The sequence below is a fragment of the Dendrobates tinctorius genome, unplaced genomic scaffold (assembly GCF_039654945.1).
Source record: "Dendrobates tinctorius isolate UK_male_01 unplaced genomic scaffold, ASM3965494v1 ptg000073l, whole genome shotgun sequence".
In the NCBI taxonomy this organism is placed as follows: Eukaryota; Metazoa; Chordata; class Amphibia; order Anura; family Dendrobatidae; genus Dendrobates; species Dendrobates tinctorius.
In genome coordinates, this window is record NW_027361741.1 from 38490475 (window position 1) to 38506536 (window position 16062).

Here is a 16062-nt window from a genome sequence, read left to right on the forward strand (position 1 = left end):
CTGGGAAGGGAGTGTGATCATCACCTGCAGCGTCGGACCGGGACTGCCGCAGAATCGCCTGACTCCTGCTGCCGCCACAGTATTTCTAAGTATATTCCAACTATAAGACGAATTTTTGGGGAAAAAAGTGAGTCTTATAGTCCGAAAAATACGGTAAATAATTTAAAAAAACAGTGTGGGGTCCCCTGATTTTTGACAACCTGCCAAGATAAAGCAGACAGTTGAGAGCTGGTATTCTCAGGCTGGTAAGCGGCCATGGATATTGACCCCCCAGCCTAAAAATAGCAGCCCACAGATGCCCAGAAAAGGCGCATCTATTAGATGTGCCAATTCTGGAGCTTTGCCCGGGTCTTCCCACTTGCCCTGTAGGGGTGGCAAGTGGGGTTAATATTTGTGGGTTTGATGTCACCTTTGTTTTCCCAAAAATTTTTATGGGAAAAGTGTTTTTTTTTTTTCATTTTCATGGCTCAATGGTATAAAATTCTGTGAAGCACACTGTGGGTTCAAGGTGCTCACCACACCTTTAGATAAGTTCCCCAAAATATGGTCATATGTGGGGTTTTCCCACTGTTTAGGCACATCAGGGGCTTTGCAAACGTAATATGACGTCCACTATCGATTCTAGACAATTTTGCACTCCAAAAGTCAATTGGTGCTACTTCCCTTCTCAGCCCTGCCATGTGCCCAAACAGTGTAAGCGGGGGTTTACTTTACCAATACCGATCAATATTGTATATAGCAAATTGGTATGGAGATAAATGTAAAATTAAATTAAAACTTAGCTTTTAATCTTAAATTAAAAACTGTATATTGCAAATTAAGGTGCCTAAAGTGATAGTGTCTGTGCAACCGTGCCCATAAAATAAGGTTGTATTTGAAACGCCTCCTATTGTCCAGATATGAGCGGATTACAATCCTCTTTAATGTCTAAATATGGCCAGGTAATAATATTACCAAACATTAGCCATAGAACACCTCAGTATATGCACCAAAGCACTTTTTAGAGGTTATCTTATGTGACTAAATCATTAATCCTAAACTCATTTCCACCATTTATGAACAATTATCATTAGAATGCGATTCATATAAATATAGGATATCTATTTCTCCAAAATCAGATATCTATTGCATTGGCATATTTACAGGTCAGAGAGAACAATACATCGCATCTATGGAGTCCAGTATAGTGTATTACCTATATCCCACAAAAATACTGCATATTAAATACTCTCATGATGCATTATTATTATGTCCTTATACTCATCTCATGTGTATTAGTCCTATACACTGATGCCTGTATATGCACTCTTGTAAGAAAGGCCTCCAGTCCAAAAGAACTTCATGTCTGTATTCATCTGGGCCGCCTTAGTCCAACACCGTTCTCCCAACGCGTTTCATCTAATTAGGACTCATCAGGGGAGTTTATGGAGTTCAAATAGACCTATGGCGCGCAAATATCACCTTCCTTTTATATAGTTGAGCACCACATTGTATCCTATCCATTTCCGGACGCCGGGTACCTCATTTCCGGTCCCGCCATATGTAATGGCCCATTTCCATCTATATGCCCCACTTCCTGGGCTCGGCTTACGGCCATTTACATCACATCCGGTCCCGGAGGTGAATGCCCCACTTCCTGGGCTCGGCTTACGGCCATTTACATCACATCCGGTCTCGGAGGTGCAACGTCATCATAGCGCCGTTCCCATGACCCATAGTGTCCATGGTAACCCGACGCTGCATATCCTCCATCTAATCGCGCTCTCTACCGCTATCTCCCAATTGTGTCAATAGACTTGTTGATCAATCATATTAGAAGCGGCTACATCCAGATTATATATAGGAATTTATTCAGACTTTTTCAATTTCAATTTGCTGAATACCCTATTAATGGACACTTTGCATGGATTCCATAACCATCTTTACATTCACATTTAAAATAGACATGGGAAAAGGACGTATCTGCAGTATCCCTCACCCAGAGAAAAGTAATATGAGAAAATCAGATACGGGGAGTCATGTATTCAATTGGTATATTGTTACATATATGGGAGTCAATTAGTAATCTGATCTAATGTTGCATGCTAAACAGGGGACACCACGGATCTTTCTGTTATTAGAAGTATAGAGAGGGTGCTCACTAGGACTATCCCTGATAAGCCCTCTCTACCTCTTCCCTACCTCACGCGGAGGTTGGCACCCTAATAACCTGCGCAAGTGGCGCCCCCACTCAACGGCGGCTCTCCCTAATATACCTCGCCCTATTACTCCCTCTTGTAGAGCCGCCGTTGAGTGGGGGCGCCACTTGCGCAGGTTATTAGGGTGCCAACCTCCGCGTGAGGTAGGGAAGAGGTAGAGAGGGCTTATCAGGGATAGTCCTAGTGAGCACCCTCTCTATACTTCTAATAACAGAAAGATCCGTGGTGTCCCCTGTTTAGCATGCAACATTAGATCAGATTACTAATTGACTCCCATATATGTAACAATATACCAATTGAATACATGACTCCCCGTATCTGATTTTCTCATATTACTTTTCTCTGGGTGAGGGATACTGCAGATACGTCCTTTTCCCATGTCTATTTTAAATGTGAATGTAAAGATGGTTATGGAATCCATGCAAAGTGTCCATTAATAGGGTATTCAGCAAATTGAAATTGAAAAAGTCTGAATAAATTCCTATATATAATCTGGATGTAGCCGCTTCTAATATGATTGATCAACAAGTCTATTGACACAATTGGGAGATAGCGGTAGAGAGCGCGATTAGATGGAGGATATGCAGCGTCGGGTTACCATGGACACTATGGGTCATGGGAACGGCGCTATGATGACGTTGCACCTCCGAGACCGGATGTGATGTAAATGGCCGTAAGCCGAGCCCAGGAAGTGGGGCATTCACCTCCGGGACCGGATGTGATGTAAATGGCCGTAAGCCGAGCCCAGGAAGTGGGGCATATAGATGGAAATGGGCCATTACATATGGCGGGACCGGAAATGAGGTACCCGGCGTCCGGAAATGGATAGGATACAATGTGGTGCTCAACTATATAAAAGGAAGGTGATATTTGCGCGCCATAGGTCTATTTGAACTCCATAAACTCCCCTGATGAGTCCTAATTAGATGAAACGCGTTGGGAGAACGGTGTTGGACTAAGGCGGCCCAGATGAATACAGACATGAAGTTCTTTTGGACTGGAGGCCTTTCTTACAAGAGTGCATATACAGGCATCAGTGTATAGGACTAATACACATGAGATGAGTATAAGGACATAATAATAATGCATCATGAGAGTATTTAATATGCAGTATTTTTGTGGGATATAGGTAATACACTATACTGGACTCCATAGATGCGATGTATTGTTCTCTCTGACCTGTAAATATGCCAATGCAATAGATATCTGATTTTGGAGAAATAGATATCCTATATTTATATGAATCGCATTCTAATGATAATTGTTCATAAATGGTGGAAATGAGTTTAGGATTAATGATTTAGTCACATAAGATAACCTCTAAAAAGTGCTTTGGTGCATATACTGAGGTGTTCTATGGCTAATGTTTGGTAATATTATTACCTGGCCATATTTAGACATTAAAGAGGATTGTAATCCGCTCATATCTGGACAATAGGAGGCGTTTCAAATACAACCTTATTTTATGGGCACGGTTGCACAGACACTATCACTTTAGGCACCTTAATTTGCAATATACAGTTTTTAATTTAAGATTAAAAGCTAAGTTTTAATTTAATTTTACATTTATCTCCATACCAATTTGCTATATACAATGTGCCCAAACAGCAGTTTTGCACCACATACAGGGTATCTGTATACTCAGGAAAAGTTGCTCATCAAATTGTATGGTCCATTTTCCTATGTTACTCATTGAATATGAAAAATTTGAGGGAAAAACAACATTTTTGTATGCAAAAAGTAAAAACTGTTTCCCTCAAAGTGAAGATTTCAAAATGGTGTCACTTTTGGGAATTTTCTGTCATATAAGCCCCTCAAAGTCACTTCAAATGTGGTCCCTAAAAATACAAATTGATTTGTAAATTTTGTTGGAAAACTGAGACATTTCTGATCAATTTTTAATCCTTCTAACTTCCTAAAAAAACAATTATATTTCAAGAATGATACTGATGTGTTAGGCGTCGGATTCCTGCAGCTGCACAACAGGAATCCAGAGCCTCACATTCTGAGGTCTCCCATTCTCTATCGACCGCAGAGGAGATTGCTCAGCAGCCCCGTCGTTCCAGACACTCTGCCCAGACCTGCTCTGTGGGTCTGGCTGTTGCTGCCACCTTTGGGTCAGCAATAGCAATGCAGGCTGCTCAGCAGCAAATCGCTCCAGAGGCCCTCCGTCACTCTATTGGGCATGCTCACGAGACGATCTCCCATTGGAGATCGGGAGTCACATGCCCAGGTCCTTCTCCAGATCTGATTGGTCCATCTCAGGGATCTGGAAGCTTCCGGAAGGTCCCGGCTATAAAAGGTTCGAGCGGCCATGCGCTAGTATAGACTCTAGTTGCTATCTGTGTGAAATATGATGGATGCAAGTACCTGCGAATGACTCATTAAGATCCCCTCCCTCTGATACTATGTGTGTGGATAGGGACTTAGTCATAGAGTCTGTGTCAGTCAGTGGCACGCTTCAGGCCACAGTGCACATCTCACAGAACTAGCGTCCGACAGTGCGTCCCCTCTTGGGCGTTGTCATATTGTGGCTGGATCAGTCGCCGCGCTGCAGTCAGCAGCACTTTTTGGCGTCCGCGGTAGTGACGCCGCATGCACGGTAGGTCTAGATGGACTTTGACCCTGAGTCTTGGGCCTAGTCCGGTGACCATATACCGTGCATGCACACCGCTGAGACCTGTGAGGTCAACAGGCTCGTCATTTATGTTTATATCTTAGGCGCCTCTGTGATAATAACAGAGCTCGCCAGCGCACGCCGGGTGCCGTTCAACCCGCGTGTGCCATACCGCCATATTGTGCGTCAGCCATTATATAGCAGCAGTTTAACACCTCTGCACGGTGGACCCCGGCGGCAAACGCACTTTCTGTTATTTAATATTTAGTGCTTTCCGCCGTCCCTAACACTGATGTAAAGGAGTCATGTGGTAAATGTTAATAAATAACTATTTTGTGTGACATAATTCACTGGTTTAAGGGCATAAAAATTAAAAGTTTGAAAATTGCAAAATGTTCCCCAAAAATTCTGATATTTCCCAAATAAATATAAAAATATCAGCCTAAATTTACCACTAACATGAAGTACAATATGTTACGAAATAACCATCTCTCAGAATCACTGGGATACATTGGAGCTTTCCATCATTGTTACCCCACATAAAGTGAAACTGGTTAGAATTTTACAATTTGGCCTGGTCAGGAAGATGAAAACAGGCTCAGAGAGTGAAGCCGTTAAAGGAGATTTAGGGTTTCGAAAAAAGGTGGATTAAAGCAAGTTTACTATTTCTTAAGTAAATTATTTATGGGGGAATAGCTGAGCATACCCACTAATATCTATTCACTGTGAAAAGAAAAACATACATAAAGTATAAATATGTATATATATAAATGAAAATAAGTATTTAATACACTACTGATTTTGCAAGTTTTTCCACCTACTGTAAAAAGAATGTAGAGTTCTGTAATTTTTTATTGTAGGTATGCTTCAACTATGCGACAGAATCTTAAAAAAAATCCAGAAAATCACATTGTAAGATTTTTACATAATTAATTTGCATTTTATTGCATGAAATATGTTTTTGATACAATAGAAAAACAGAAGCTAGTATTTGGTGCAGAAACCTTTGTTTGCAATTACAGAGGTCAGATGTTTCCTGTAGTTCTTGATCAAGTTTACACACACTGCAGCAGAGATTTTGGCCCACTCCTCCATACAGATCATCTCTAGATCTTTCAGGTTTCTGGGCTGTCGCTGTTTCGGCTCCCTCGAAAGATTTTCTATTGGACTCAGGTCTAGAGACTCATTAGGCCACGCCAGGACCTTGAAATGCTTCTTATGGAGCCACTCCTTAGTTGCCCTGGCTGTGTGTTTCGGATCCTTGTCATGCTGGAAAACCTAGACACGACCCATCTTTAATGCTCTTACAGGGGGAAGGAAGTTGTTGGCCAAAATCTTGCGATACATGACCCCATCTATTCTTCCTTCAATATGGTGTAGTTGTCCTGTCCCCTTTGCAGAAAAGCACTAACAAAGTATGATGTTTCCCCCACCATGCTTCACGGTTGGAACAGTGTTCTTGGGGTTGTACTCATCCTTCTTCTTCCCTCAAACACAGCCAGTGATGTTGATATCAAAAAGTTCTATTTTGGTCTCACCTGACCACATGACCTTCTGCCATGCCTTCTCTGGATCATCCACATGGTCACTTTCAAACGATGGGCCTGGACATGTGCTGTCGTGAGCAGGGGGACCTTACGTGCCCTACAGAATTTTAATCCATAATGGTATAGTGTGTTACTAACACTAATGTTTGATATTGTAGTCCCAGCTCTCTTCAGGTCATTGACAAGGTTATATATATATACATATACACACATATATACACACTATTTATATTTATATTATCACAAATATTCCCATAAATTATAGATATAATAATATCACCTCTTGAAATCTAGATACAATACAACACACTCATTTTTCTAGCTAATAATAGCAGAAAAAACAAAGAGTATTTTAGGAAAATATAAACAATTTTATTGAAATAAATTAAAATTACATCAATAAACAGAGTTTCCCACTAAGCAGGCATGTAACGCGGGGTTAATCCACAAATGAATGGTACAATACAAGTTTCACAATTTTATAAGGCTGCAGAAAAATGCTACCAGCCTGCAAGCGTCCTAACAAAGCTATTTTGCGTTATAGTGTTGACATGTAAAATGCAGACATTTAATTTCACTAACTTAGGCTCACAGCATAAACAAACCAAAGTACAAAGTGCTTATAGTGCTTAAAGTGCTTAATAATATGAATCAGGCTAAATATAATCCACCAAAAGTGTATCCTGTGAGCCTATACCAAAGTCCAGAGCTAGCAAAATATGCAATACCAACTGGACACTATATATGAATAAACCCACTGCATATAGATAATTATATATTACTGCCAGTGCTTAAAAGATAGCCCAAACAAAATCCTGTGATAAGAGCTTTGCACTGTACTTACATCTGGCCGTGTACACAAGGATTCCCCTGGCCTGCCGCCTCAACGCGCGTTGCAAACAAGCAATCAGAACTCGGGTCAAACAGCGGCGCATGCGCAGATTCAGGACTGTCATCAATCTGGGCTTTCTCCCTTGCGCTCATGGAACGCAAGCGGCCCGGTGTTGCTAGGCAACCAAAGCCGCTCACTATTCCCATCGAGCGCTCAGAAGAATCCCTGACAGGGCCAGTTCTGGGCATGCGCACCTGACCTTTATTTAATAAAAAACCCAAAATAATAAAAATTAGATTGCAAACATACAAGGTGCTACTCATTCTTTAGAGAACACACAATGGACTGTTACATATGTGAATAAAAATAAAATATAATGTGTAAAAGAATAAATATAATAATTAAAGGATTGCGCCATATACATAACGCCACCCTATTTCTAATTTGTTGTGAAGGAAAATTGTGTATACCCTGAAGTGAATACTACTATGAATATACTGCAATAATGCAGCCAGTGTCTGAATTACGCTGCCCAATGACAGGCTCCCTTTAATTTTGTGCATGTGTATTGACCAATAGTGATGTCAAAATATCAGCATGTTCTGGCTGGTAAGATCCTTGTAGAATTTGTTGAGAAACTGTGCTAAATCATAAGCTGCACTCTAAGGCTGGAATAACACATGTAGTTTTTGTGACACTTTTTTCGAGCTAAAGCCAAAGTCTACCCACAATCCCACCCCACAGGCCCGCCCTGATACATGAACAGCTTATTGAATCAAAACTTCTATTGGTGATTAAAGAATAGCCAGGCTGTGGATTTCTGCAGTGAAGGCACGTTAATACATAATACATATTATTATATGGATCGTGACACAAAATTAAATATATTACATTGATAATGTAGTGAAATATTATCTACCAAGTACTACATACATCCCATTATATGGCATAATTGGTTATAATACGTGACTAAAACATAAATATACTACACTACAAATACCATATTTCATACATACAAACACAACAAAACATATAAAATCCAATCAGTCCATTTTTTCAGACGAAATTCCCATTGGATGATGTCTGCACGGAAGCTTATTCTTCTCCATCTCGGAACAATGAGGGTTCATCACAAGGATTATACGCACCATGAATGTATACGCAAAAATACTGTAATAAAAATAAACATATGAATAAAAAATAAAAACACCTAAGCTAAGAATACCCATGCGTTTATAAAAAGGACCCAAACCCGTGACTCTCGTTCAAACCCCCAGGGACCATAGAATTAAGTCTATAAATCCACCTACTTTCTATTTGCGACAATCTTTTAAACAAATTTCCACCCCTCATTCCCAGCGATACCTGGTCAATGGCCATTATCCGAAGGCCATTTGTATCAGAATTATGGCATTTTTTAAAATGTTGGGGTAGGGTCTTTAATTGCTCTCCCTCCTCAGATTCTTTTGACCTCTCAATATCCCGGATATGTTCTCGTATTCTTATCCGCAGCTCTCTTGTGGTCATTCCAATATATATTTTATTACACGGACACTTAGCCAAATAGATAACTCCCTTAGAGGAGCAGGTCAAGCACTTTCTAATAGAATATGTTCGAGTCTGATCAGTGTTTTGGAATTCCTTCCCTCTCATAGTATTAGCACAAGCCTTGCATTTCCTACAAGGAAAAAAGCCCTGGATATCACCCAGAAAGCCTTTCTGTTCTTTTTTAGATGAAAAATGACTATGGACCAACAGGTCCGACAAGTTCCTTGACCTCTTAGCAGTTATGCAAGGTTTGCTAGATAAGGTCTTATTCAAAATCGGGTCAGTCAGTAAAATTCCCCAATGATTCTGGATGACACTGGAAAATTGCTACCACTGCTCATTTCAAGGTGTAATCAGCCTTACTGTTTTGGAATCCACATCCCGAACTTCTTTCTTTTTATACAAAAGCTGATTACGCGAATTGCTCTGTGCTCTCTTGTAAGCATATCTAATTTGCCTATGGCCATAAGCCCTTTCTCGGAATCTTGAATAAAGATCTTTAGCCTGGTTTTGAAAGGCTTGTTCTGTAGAGCAGATTCTTTTAGCTCTAAGATACTGACTCACCGGAATAGATCGAATGGTAGATTTTAAATGAGATGATTCAGCATGAAGGATCGAATTTGTCGCTGTAGATTTGCGATAGATATCGGTAAGAATAGACCCATCATCCTGAACCGTGACATCAATATCCAAAAAATTAACTTTTTGCCCAAACGTATAGGTCAAATGAATATTTAAATCATTTTTATTCAATATCGACAATAATTCATGGAGTTCATCAATGGAACACGAACATTACATCATCGATGCACCTTACCCAATCGTGTACTTTTTCTATGCTGGCAATGGGGGAGCTCTGAAAGATCTCCCTCTCCCAGAAGCCCAAAAACAAATTGGCGTAAGAGGGAGCACAAGCTGCCCCCATTGCCGTGCCCTGCAATTGGAGGTACACCTGATGATCAAAGGTAAAACAATTATGCGTTAGGATGAATTCCAAAAGACTCAAAATAAACGTCGACATTGAAGAATCCAAATTACTGTTGTTAAGATACCATGCAACAGCCTTAAGACCCTGTGCATGGCGGATGGAGGTGTAAAGAGCCTCAACATCTGCCTTAACTAGGATCATATTATTTCCCTGGTTCAATTGATCTAATCTCCTCAAAGCCGCAGTAGTGTCGAGGATATGAGAGGGTAGTGAAGTCACTATAGGTTTTAAATAGTGATCAATGATCTGACACACCAATTCATTTAAACCCTCATTCCCCGAAACTATAGGGCGGTCCGGGGGATCTATAGGATTTTTATGCACCTTGGGGATAAGGTAGAATGTAGGTAACTTTGGCTTTAGATTTTCTATAGATTCCAACAATTTTTTTGGAATTATCCCATCTTCCCAGGCTTCCATCATAATGTCCACTAACTCTTTTTGATATTGCATGAGTGGGATATGCGTCAGCTTCTTATAACAATTTGAGTCCATAAACAACTTATTGGCCTGTTGGACATACATATCTAGGGGCCAGATAACCAGATTGCCCCCCTTATGAGCCTTTTTAAATATCACATCGTCCCAACCCTGCATTTCTTTTATGCTTTCTCTTTCTTTTTTACAATATGGACTTGAATGAAAATCATTTTTAATTTTCTCAATGTCCTTTGTAACTAATTTCACGAAGACATCAACAGACGGACAGGTGTTAATACTGGGAATTTTTTTGATTTATTAAACAAATGTAAGGGGAATGAACTCACCGCTTCGGATTCTTGGTTTTCCTCAACAAAAAAACAAGAATTGCAATAGCCTCCTTCTCTTCCTCAGTTTCCAGCGGTAACCCCATATTATTTTTTTCATGAAATCGCTTGAGAATTAATTTTCTTGCAAAGAGATGAACGTCCTTTATGGCCGTAAATGTGTCTAAAGGTTGAGGAGGAGAAAAGGTTAAACCCTTATCCAATAATTCAACCTGTTCATTGGAAAACACATGAGAAGAAAGATTGATTACCTTAGGGTGATCATTCCTCCTCTTTGAATTTTGCCAAGAAGAACTTCTATCTCTTGCCCCAAATCTAGTTTTCTTACGTTTAGAATTAAAACGTTCATTCTCATGTACTGAGGTAGCTGCGCTGGAGACTGAAGATGCAGAAGATATCGAAGGACTCCGAGATATTGAAAGTTTTTTATTTTTACCTGGAATCCTAATTTGCCAACGGTATACTCTTTTCTGATCATAATCCTGTAGATCTCTCTGCAATTTCTTTATGTTAGTTGTGCTAATTTGTGGCTCCCATTTTTCTAAATCCTGGTTCACATTCTGATAAAACTTGTCAAGTTGTTCCCCATTCATTTTAGCAGTCAAATCTTTCTGGATCTGATTTAATTCATTATCAATCTCATCTAACATAGACATATTTTTCAAATTAATTATTTCCATGAAAGACAAGGAACAAACAGAAGAGGCTGCTTCCCATCTTGTCATAACATCTACATCATTAAGATTTCCATGAATTAATGTCGACATTGAATAAAAATGATTTAAATATTCATTTGACCTATAAGTTTGGGCGAAAAGTTAATTTTTTGGATATTGATGTCACGGTTCAGGATGATGGGTCTATTCTTACCGATATCTATCGCAAATCTACAGCGACAAATTCAATCCTTCATGCTTAATCATCTCATTTAAAATCTACCATTCGATCTATTCCGGTGACTCAGTATCTTAGAGCTAAAAGAATCTGCTCTACGGAACAAGCCTTTCAAAACCAGGCTAAAGATCTTTATTCAAGATTCCGAGAAAGGGCTTATGGCCATAGGCAAATTAGATATGCGTACAAGAGAGCACAGAGCATTTCGCGTAATCAGCTTTTGTATAAAAAGAAGTTCGGGATGTGGATTCCAAAACAATAAGGCTGATTACACCTTATAATGAGCAGTGGTAGCAATTTTCCAGTGTCATCCAGAATCATTGGGGAATTTTACTGACTGACTCGATTTGGAATAAGACTTTATCTAGCAAGCCTTGCATAACTGCTAAGAGGTCAAGGAACTTGTCGGACCTGTTGGTCCATAGTCCTTTTTCATCTAAAAAAGAACAGAAAGGCTTTCTGGGTGATATCCAGGTCTTTTTTCCTTGTAGGAAATGCAAGGCTTGTGCTAATACTATGAGAGGGAAGGAATTCCAAAACACTGATCATGGTGCGTATACATTCATGGTGCGTGTAATCCTTGTGATGAGCCCTCATTGTTCCGAGATGGAGAAGAATAAGGTTCCGTGCGGACATCATCCAATGGGAATTTAATCTGAAAAAATGGACCGATTGGATTTTATATGTTTTGTTGTGTTTGTATGTATGAAATATGGTATTTGTAGTGTAGTATATTTATGTTTTAGTCACGTATTATAACCAATTATGCCATATAATGGGATGTATGTAGTACTTGGTAGATAATATTTCACTATATTATCAATGTAATATATTTAATTTTGTGTCACGATCCATATAATAATATGTATTATGCATTAACAGTTCACTTTATAGTATATACTATTCATAGTAGTATTCACTTCAGGGTATACACAATTTTCCTTCACAACAAATTAGATATCGGGCGGTGTTATGTATATGGCGCAATCCTTAATTATTATATTTATTCTTTTACACATTATATTTTACTTTTATTCACATATGTAACAGTCCGTTGTGTGTTCTCTAAAGAATGAGTAGCACCTTGTATGTTTACAGTCTAATTTTTATTATTTTGGGTTTTTTATTAAATAAAGGTCAGGTGCGCATGCCCAGAACTGGCCCTGTCAGGGATTCTTCTGAGCGCTCGATGGGAATAGTGAGTGGCTTTGGTTGCCTAGCAGCATCGGGCCACTTGCGTTCCATGAGCGCAAGGGAGAAAGCCCAGATTGATGACGGTCCTGAATCTGCGCATGCGCCGCTGTTTGACCCGAGTTCTGATTCCTTGTTTGCAATTGGACATCACGCCATGCCTTCTGAAGGAGAAGCAGTGAAACGCGCGTTGAGGCGGCAGGCCAGGAGAATCCTTGTGTACACGGCAAAGCTCTTATCACAGGATTTTGTCTGGGCTATCTTTTAAGCACTGGCAGTAATATATAATTATCTATATGCAGTGGGTTTATTCATATATAGTATCCAGTTGGTATTGCATATTTTGTTAGCTCTGGACTTTGGTATAGGCTCACAGGATACACTTTTGGTAGATTATATTTAGCCTGATTCATATTATTAAGCACTTGTGCTTTGGTTTGTTTATGCAGTGAGCCTAAGTTAGTGAAATTAAATGTCTGCATTTTACATGTCAACACTATAACGCAAAATAGCTTTGTTAGGACGCTTGCAGGCTGGTAGTATTTTTCTGCAGCCTTAGAAAATTGTGAAACTTGTATTGTACCATTTGTGGACTAACCCTGCGTTACATGCCTGCTTAGTGGGAAACTCTGTTTATTGATGTAATTTTAATTTATTTCAATAAAATTGTTTATATTTTCCTAAAATACTCTGTTTTTTTCTGCTATAATTAGCTAGAAAAATGAGTGTGTTGTACTATTTATATTTACACCGTATATTGCGGACTACAAGACAAACCGGACCATAAGACAAATATTGGGAGGAAAATCTTTTTTTAATAAAATGTTGGTAGGTTACCAGGGTGGGGCGGTGGCAATGAAATGAGGCAGGGTCACTGCTGCAGGAAGTTGGTGGCTACGGCAGGAGTTAAGTGATGGGGATTCCGCTCACCATCGACATTTTCTAAAAGCCAAGGGCCCACAGCCTCGTACCACCGGGACACCCTCTCGTCCCTGCCTGGGGCCCACAGCCGTCCTCCCCCTCCGGTAAGCTACATTTGGATTATAAGACACACCTACATTTTCCTCTCACATTTGGGGAAAAAAGTGCGTCCTATAATCCAAAAAATGCAGTAGCTTTTCACAGGCATTTTCAAATACTAATATAATGTTAACTGTATTGGTTGTCTATTTAATCATATCAAGCTCATCTGTGTGCTCAATGTTTTTATTGGCAGCTTTACCGTTTGTGCTGGGTTTTAAGAAACAGCAAAGAAGAGAGGGAAGACCTGGATGCAAGTGACTGGGTTAATGAAGAGGTTCAAGATGATGATGATTATGAAGAAGGTTAGGCATATATGACTAAATAATCCTTCTATATTGAAAAATAGTGTGTTTCCTTCTACAACTGTTTGTATTTGGATGTTTCAACTTTATTTCATTTTTTTTTTAAAGACTAAACTTGCTGAACATTTCCTTTAATGCCCATAATGTTCTTATCAGTGGGATTTCTTCTACCATTACTTAGTTTCTATTCCATCAAGTTTCCATTGCTTTTATCAGTAGTTCCATTAAGGTTCTGTTCACCTTTTAATGTCGGAGTTATGGATTAGGAAGAGTTTACCCATGATACCTCCAATGTGAGACTGAAACATATTTTAATGTATGCGGTGGGTTTTGTCAATGACAAGTTGTCCATTGTAATTAATAAACAACAATTTGTTACTGTACACCATGGTATGGTGTAGTCTACTATTTTATGCCATAGCACAAAAGAGTTGGCATGCCAAGCCTGGTTTATGCTAAAAGAACACTCTTATGGCATACTTTAAGTGAATGGATCACCAAAAATTAACACAACATGAAACATAGAATGAAAGGAATATTATGGATATTACTCATACAAGTGGTGATTTCCTGATGAAGAAGTAATTGAATACTTCGAAATGCGTAGAATAAACCACCATCTTTCACTTATTTCGTCTGGATAGGAATTTTATTCAGCAGCGCCGGTGATATCCACAATACTCCTTTTGTTCTAAGCTTGATATGGTCACTTGTTGACCCGTGGATCTGCTGCAGCTGACATTTCTCTGATAATTTTTGCTCTATTAATGGATGTATCAGGTTAGTATAATCTGAGCAGATATTTGTTGTAATGTCCACCGGATAAGACCCTATTTTGCATTGATTTTTCCCACAGCTTCATTGTTGGCACTATATTAAACAGTGAGACATATAAATTTCTTTAAGAACCATATGACAGTTGTCTACTTTGAACTTTACAATTTCCTATTAACACTTATTTTTACATTTGATGCAGTCAAGAAAAAGAGTTGCTTTCGAAAGGCATACAACTGGTTCTGTGGTTTCGAGGACAAGAAGGCTCCAAAACTTAGTGAAGAAGAGAAGAAAGCCCTGGAATCAAAGTTGACAGACACCTCAGAAGTTCCTCTCTGGAAGAACGTAGTCAATATCAATGGAATCATCTTGCTTGCTGTGGCTGTTTTCTGCCATGCCTATTTTGCATAGATCTGATGCGGTATTAATAGACTGTTCATTCCATCCACTTCCACATCAGATCAAACAGTAAATGGTTGGTTCTGTGACATCTTGTTCATTTCAAAATCACTTGGTCTTGTGTAAAAAAAGGAATATTGAATGTTAATATGATTTCACAGTAGAATGTACCCTGTGGGTAATGTTTACCCATGCAGCCCTACAAGCATTATACATCAGATACCAGGGTACTAGGGTAAATGCCCTAGACACTTGCATGTAATGAACTAAATAAACTGCATTGGCCTGCAATGCTTGGGTAATGCAGAATGACTGCAATATTTTGCTCATTGAGCTCTACATATTGCCAGCTGCTAGAAATGATGGATACAATTATGTCCCCCTACTTTTTGGCTAGAAGATTTCTTGTTTTTTAATAAAAAAATAATAAAAATATTTTAAGACAGAACTATACATTTTTGTTTTGTTGCAAACTAATTTCTAAAGAAGGATATAATTATGGTCAAATTATAAATATTAACTCAGAAATGATGCCTTGGAAAGACCTTAAATTATTTAAGCTCTTTAAGTAAAAAAATGTTAAAAAGATAAAAGTTAGGACTCATGAAATACAATAATAAATGTCTACATTTGTAAAAATTTTACCAGCCTTTGTGTCCTTCAGAATTATCACCAGCATATGTGTAACTTAGGTACATTACCCAATGTAGAACTGATGCATTGGATGTCCATAGTCCACGTATTACTAACTTCTATCTCAACAGCTATAGAACAGACTTCTATCACCTGTAGGATAAAGCTCTACAGATAACCACCTTCTTACTTTCAGAGATTGAAAGTACTCTTCCTTCAAAAATGAGTATTTTTAAAAACTGTAATATTGAACGGGAACACCTTGAACCGCTCCGGTGACTGGACATGAGCTCTGCAGAGAGAATATACAGTTACATCATTTTCTCCCAATAGCCGCTGGTCCAGTGAA

General features: G+C 39.0%; 1 protein-coding gene across 1 annotated transcript in view; it reads left to right on the forward strand.

Annotated features, from left to right (window-relative positions):
• The window catches only part of LOC141096273 (sodium/glucose cotransporter 1-like), a 176008-nt gene extending 160286 nt beyond the window's left edge, over positions 1-15722 (forward strand). The window contains exons 14-15 of the mRNA XM_073582818.1: positions 13799-13907; positions 14884-15722. Of these exons, the coding sequence (XP_073438919.1) occupies positions 13799-13907; positions 14884-15092 (318 nt within the window). The 3' untranslated portion in view covers positions 15093-15722. The remainder of the gene's footprint in view (positions 1-13798; positions 13908-14883) is intronic.
• Positions 15723-16062: the final 340 nt, after the last annotated feature.